The sequence below is a fragment of the Pseudonaja textilis genome, chromosome 2 (assembly GCF_049901715.1).
Source record: "Pseudonaja textilis isolate UNSWEBS1 chromosome 2, rPseTex1.2, whole genome shotgun sequence".
NCBI lineage: Eukaryota > Metazoa > Chordata > Lepidosauria > Squamata > Elapidae > Pseudonaja > Pseudonaja textilis.
The window spans coordinates 245,211,547-245,217,546 of record NC_141991.1 but is presented as its reverse complement, the minus strand read 5'-3'; the positions used below and the strand labels follow the sequence as shown (position 1 = coordinate 245,217,546).

The 6,000-nt window shown below is 45.5% G+C and overlaps 1 protein-coding gene across 1 annotated transcript in view; it reads left to right on the top strand.

Moving 5' to 3' along the window:
- The first annotated feature begins 3,033 nt into the window (after positions 1 to 3,033).
- DCC (DCC netrin 1 receptor) overlaps positions 3,034 to 6,000 on the top strand; it is a 1,175,771-nt gene continuing 1,172,804 nt past the window's right edge. Inside the window, exon 1 of the mRNA XM_087927493.1 lies at positions 3,034 to 3,437. Coding sequence (XP_087783619.1) covers positions 3,344 to 3,437 — 94 coding nt within the window. The 5' untranslated portion in view covers positions 3,034 to 3,343. The remainder of the gene's footprint in view (positions 3,438 to 6,000) is intronic.

Genomic DNA, 6,000 nt, shown 5'->3' with positions numbered 1-6,000 from the left:
CTTTCCTTTCCTTTCCTTTCCTTTCCTTTCCTTTCCTTCCCTTTCCACTCCTTCCTTTCCTTTCCTTTCCTTTCCTTTCCTTTCCTTTCCTTTCCTTTCCTTTCCTTTCCACTTTTCCTTTCCTTTCCTTTCCTTTCCTTTCCTTTCCTTTCCTTTCCTTCCCTTCCCTTCCACCCTTCCCTTTCCACTCCACTTTCCTTTCTCCTTTCTCTTTCCTTTCCTTCCTTTCCTTTCCTTTCCTTTCCTTTCCTTCCCTTCCCTTCCCTTCCCTTTCCACTCCACTTTCCTTTCCTTTCCTTTCCTTTCCTTTCCTTTCCTTTCCTTTCCTTTCCTTCCTCTCCTCTCCTCTCCTCTCCACTCACTTTCCACTCCTTCCACTCCACTCCCTCCACTCCCCTTTCCTTTCCTTTCCTTTCCTTTCCTTTCCTTTCCTTTCCTTTCCTTTCCTTTCCTTTCCTTTCCACTCCACTCCACTCCACTCCACTCCACTCCACTCCACTCCACTGTCCAGCTGGGGAATTCTGGGAGTTGGTCTACCCATCTAAAAGCTGCAAAGATTGAGAAACACTGCCCTAGAGAAATGTAGGAAAAATCGTATAAGATGGTCACAACCTCAGCAAGAAGGAAGCTCACAATGAAACAAAGCTAAATTGTAGGAAAAAAGTGTAACTGAAGAACTAATTGGAATCGCCTAGCTAACCTTATCTAGCTTAGATGCTAAGAGTCAGCTCTGGTTATTATTTGGAGGGGAAACCTTTGGAGAAATCCCACAATTGTGATCTAGGCTGCTAAGAAAAAAAATCTCAGAAGAATAAAGATGGAGGAAAAAACCTCCATTTTTCTAGACATGGAGGTTGATGTAAGGAGTAAGGGGGTCTAATTCTTATTTTCTCTCTCTCTTTCTGTTCTCTTCTGCTTCTTCACTCAGGCTCCTCATCCATTGGACCTGGTTCTATTCATCCAACATGTTAAACCATCAATCAGGGTTTGTAGCTAAGCGCAAAGAGAGCAAACTTTATGATGTCTTTGCCTGCTATGTGACACATTCAGCCTTAACATGGCTTCTTTGCTGTCTGTGCATATTGGGGGACATAACTAACATGATTTTGTTTGTCAAAGTTTTGTGGTTTAAGGGTCTTATTTTTGAACTGGTAGATATTTTGTGCTACCCCATATTGATCTGCTGTTTCATACTTTGTCTTTTATTCTTTGAAATTCTCAGCTCTCTTCCTCTGAGATCTCATCTACCTTCTTGGGCTATTAATAGGCAAATAACTTTTATATTAAATTTTATACTTTGACCAATGTACTCATTCCAAAGCAAGGGTCTTCAGACTTAGCAAGTTTAAGACATGTGGACTTCAATTCCCAGAATTCCTGAACTAATATGACTAGAGGAGGAATTCTGGGAATTGAGGTCCATAAATCTTAAAACTGTCAAGTTTGAAGACCCCTGTTCCAAAGAGTCAAGTGAACTTTGAACAGTTAAATTCTGATAGAGACTTTAAGGGGTTTTTTTTGGGGGGGGGGGGGGGGAGTGGGTTTTTTTCCCCTTTTGCTTTTTTATTTTCTGCATTTGTTTTATTTTTATTTTGGGGTTATTGTTCTGTATTGTGTTCGGTATTCTGCTTCTTCTTGGTCATCTTCTAAAAATAAAATAAAAATCAATTTGGTTTTTTTTTTTTAAGTAAACTTTGGACCTCCCAAAGATGTTTTTTTCTTTTTTCCCTCAAGAGGCAAACTGGACTTTGTGGTTTTTCTTTTAAGACCCTTGGCTTCTCATCCAAGAAGTTTCAGAGCTGAAGAAACTTCTTGGGTGAGAAGCGAAACGTCTTCAAAGAAAAACTAGAAAGTCCAGTTGCCTCTTGAGAGAGAGAAAAAAACACTACCTTTGCGCACAACCATGAATTGGAGGACTGAGAATCTCCACTGACAAAACTCCTCCAGGTGTCGTCTTAATTCGGAGTCGTCTGAATTATTCTTCCTATTGCCTCACCTGAGACCGTTGTTTTTCAGCAGCTGGTTTATTGAACACAGCTGTATACGGCTCCCTCGATAATATTGTTTAAACCGCACTTTTAAGCAACTTCTCCTCATCTCATAATTTAAAAGGGACCATTTTTCAACTTTTTTGGGGGGCAGGTAGGCATTATATTTTGTGGAAGGGCGGGCTACGCAGACCCCGTGACTCGAGTTCGACGGCTTCTGCAGAGAAAAGGGGGGAGCCCCCCCCCCCAAAGCTGGGTTGATGTCGAAGATGCCGCATTTATTCGGTGGCCCCGTTGATCCGGGATCGCCTAGCTGAAATCTCCTCCTCTTGCTCTGCCGCTCGGAAACTCCCACGGCTCTGCAAATCTCGCCGAGCCCAGAGAGGCGGCAAGGCAAAGTTCGAACCCGGGGTGGGGTGGGGATGTTTCGCGAGGACGGAAAACCCAACCGAACCGGAGTTTAGTTGCAAACGCCGAGAAAGAGCGCCTCCCTTTGCAGTCGGCCCGAAGTGTCTTCCCGAATGTGGCCTACAGAGGGCGCCTCTGTTCGCGCCACCGCAAGCTCTGTGCTCGGCGAGTACAGCTGCTTGAAAGCCAACCGATCTCTTCTCTCTCTCTCTCTCCTCTCTCTGTCACTTGCTCTGATTCTCTCCCAGCAGAATATCTCCCCCCCCATCCAGTCGGTTCCTCTCCGCTCTCCACATTTTCCATCAGAGCTGCTCGGGCTCAGTGGACGTTTGAAGCTCTAACTCCTTCCCTCTCCCATACCGGTTGCTGGACCCAGCATCCGTAACAAGTGAGAGGGCTTCGCCTCTTTCGTTCCTTCCCCTGCTCCCTGCAAGGAACATCTGCCAAGGAAATTGGAGGAGGAGGAGGTGGAGGTGGTGGAGGTGGAGATACCTCAGATGCTTCTTCCCTCGTAGGATCTCCGGCGCGCTGAGCTTATTTTACTTTGAACACCAGCAGAGATGGATAATTCACTCTCTGTTTAATGCAGCTTGCTTTTTGCTTTTTTTTTTCCCCTCTTTCTCTCTCTCCCCCCGCCTTCCATTCCTAGCTGGATTTTTCATCTTCTTCTGATGGATGCTTTTCAAACCGAGGGAATTCTTTTCCCCTCCTCTTCCCTTTTTTCTTTGAGTTAGTGTCCTGACATCTTCTGGCTCGAGGATCGAACACAACTTTTTTTGTTTGTTTGTTTGTATTTTGGCAAAAAATAATAAGAATCCTCCGAAAACCTTGTCCGCGTGGAGAACTAAAACAGCCCTACCCAAAGGGAGGAGACCGAAGTGTATCTACGTGTGGGATTGTTGCTTTTGGTCTAGACCTAAATATCCAAATAGGTGTGTTTTGGAAATATGGAGAATAATAATCTTGGATCTGTTTGGCTACCCAAGCTGGCTTTCCTGCTGTTTGTGATCTCTCTCCTCACCCTGGATCTTGAAGTCACCGGTAAGTCATATCTGAGTTTTATTTTTTATGCGCTCTTTTTGAGTTTCGTTGGATGCCGAGAAGAATGGGTTTTGAAGAATGGTTGGCAGGTTGGCCATTAAGGCGAGATTGGAGTTGCTCAGAGCTTTCTTCTTGGTCTTGTGAAAGGGAAGAAAAAGCCAGAAGCCTGCTGTCATCAAAGCACAACTACAGTGAAAAGCAAAGATGGGCTGGCATTCTTCTCTGCTTGGTGTCTTTTTTTTAAAAAAATCTTCTGTAGCTTCGGTGACCGGTAGCTTAAGAGTAAGAAAAGGGTAGAGAGGATATATATATATATATATATTTGGTCTTTGTTCTTGGGGAACAAGATCGTCTGTCGATCTGTAGTTTGCATGCACGGTGCTTCCCAACTCCCGTTTGAGTGATACGGGGGCACACCTCTCTCTGCAGTTGGTAGACACATTTTCTAATTAAAAAGGAACCAAGCTCATTGTACGGGAGTTGAGCTGGAGAAAGCGGCGAGAGAATGAGAAATGGAGCGAGGCTTGAATCGGTGTATCCCGGAAAAGTCAGCTAGAGCCGGGCATGAAACAGTAGATTTTTTTGGGGGGGTGACGGGGTGGTGAAAATCTTTTCGGGGAAGTTGCGCCATTTGAGAAGAGCAATGTTGGGTTTCCGTGACCGACAGCAGCCATTCATTAACAGGCCGTCTCAGGACAAGCCCTACCCCATCTCACCCAAACTGAGCGTGCATACTTATGCCCTCTGGGCCACGGGTGCCAAAACATGACTGTGCCAATTTTTTTTCCCCCTGCCCTCCTACCGTTGTCCAGGCAGAAGCCGTTGGCCCAGAAATTGCAGCATTTTGAACCCATGTGCCGCAGCAGCAACCGTCATAAAGTTTACTCGAGGGGTAGCCGTGTTGAACTGCGCACGGCTGCAAAAGCTTGGACGGGTAATTTGTCCGAGGGGGGTGGGATGTGATCGGAGGCTAACAGGTGACTTGGTGGAAAGATTTCTCCCTGATTAAACACGGGAAGGCAGGCAGGCAGGCTTCCGCCTTGGTCTCTGCGGTAGACTTGCAACTGGAATGGCAACCCTAGCGCTCGGCTTATGAATAAGGGTTCTCCCTGGAAACCCCTGCTTCAAAACAGGCAGACCAGGGAGCGACTCCCACCTTGGGAGAGAACGGCCCTGCCAAGGAAGGCGGAGAAATGTCTGTTGGGTCTGCGTTTGATGCCCACGGAAAGCCAATGAGTCCAAAATTGAAACCGGGGAAGGGGGGGATGATCAGCAAGCAATAAGATCGCACGTGTAGCGATGCTGAAGAGCGCAGGGAGGTTTGGTTAGCTTTATATCAAGCGGTCTCCGTGATGGGGTGCAGGGCGAAAGGTGGTTTCTCTTTTAGCTGCCTGTGATTCATTGGAGCGGCAGATCGCACGCTCGATGCGACGGTTACAAAGTCTTTTGTCAGTTTTTTTTTTTTAATGTCAGTGGCAGGCTCGGAATAAGCCCCCGGGGAAAAAATATATTAATTCTTGCATGGTACAATTGGACAAAGTTTCTTTCTCGCCTGCATTTCACCTGGAAGCAAAACTTCCTTTCTCTTTCTCTCTTTTTCTTTTTGCAAAGGATTGTTGGTTGGTTTGGGGTTTTTTTTGTCCCTTTTTGGAGGGATAGGGTGGAGGGTGAGTAGACCGCCTTTAACCCGAAGCCGTTCCTCTGCTGGATCTCTCTCTCTCTCTCCCCCACCCCAATTTCAGCAGCTATTTCCTCTCTTCAGCATCTTAAGGGAGGAGGGGGAGACAAGCAGGAAGAAAGCAAGACTTCTTTCCATGAAAGGGCCAGTAGGAGGTGCGCTTATTAAGGCCAAGTAGACAGTCTGAGCTTGGCGAAATTCCCACTCAGCAGGGCATTTAAAAGACTTCGTGGATGGGTAACAAAAGGCTTTCAGAGCTACTGTACAATCCTGCTTTGTTCTTTTTTCTTTATTTTTTTACTTTCCAGCTAATGCGCAACCTTCTTTGAAAATGTATTCCTTTCCCCCACTTCAAACTTTCTTTCTGAAAAAACGAGTTGACTTAGAAGCAAAAATAAATATATGTTGTTGTTCTTTGCCCGGGTCATTTTTTTTTTTTTGGCCATTTTCATTTTCTATTGTTTCTCATGTGCCAAAATGTTGTGTGGTAGGAAATCTAGCAAGCCGATGGTGAATGAGTTATTTCTATTGCTTTCCCTTTCTGTTGGTGTGTTTTGGGGGAGAGAGAGAGAGAGAGAGGGTGTCAGTGTGAAAATACTCCCGTTTCAGACTAGGAATAGGTTGGGTGTGCTACTCTGCAGCTTGGAAATGATAATATTTTTTTAAAAAAAATCAGACCCAAGCTTCTATGGAGGGCACTTAATCCCATCATGTAATCATTGGTCTAAGCATAATAGAATTTGAGTTTCAAGGAATCATAGAGGGAAGTGAATGTGAAGGACTCTTTTGTCTTGAAGTGGAAGAGGGGGAAAAAAAGACCCCGACCTGCCTTCAGTCTTTTCAACCTCCACTCCCTTCTTCACACTTGCCTGTGGTGTGGAGTCA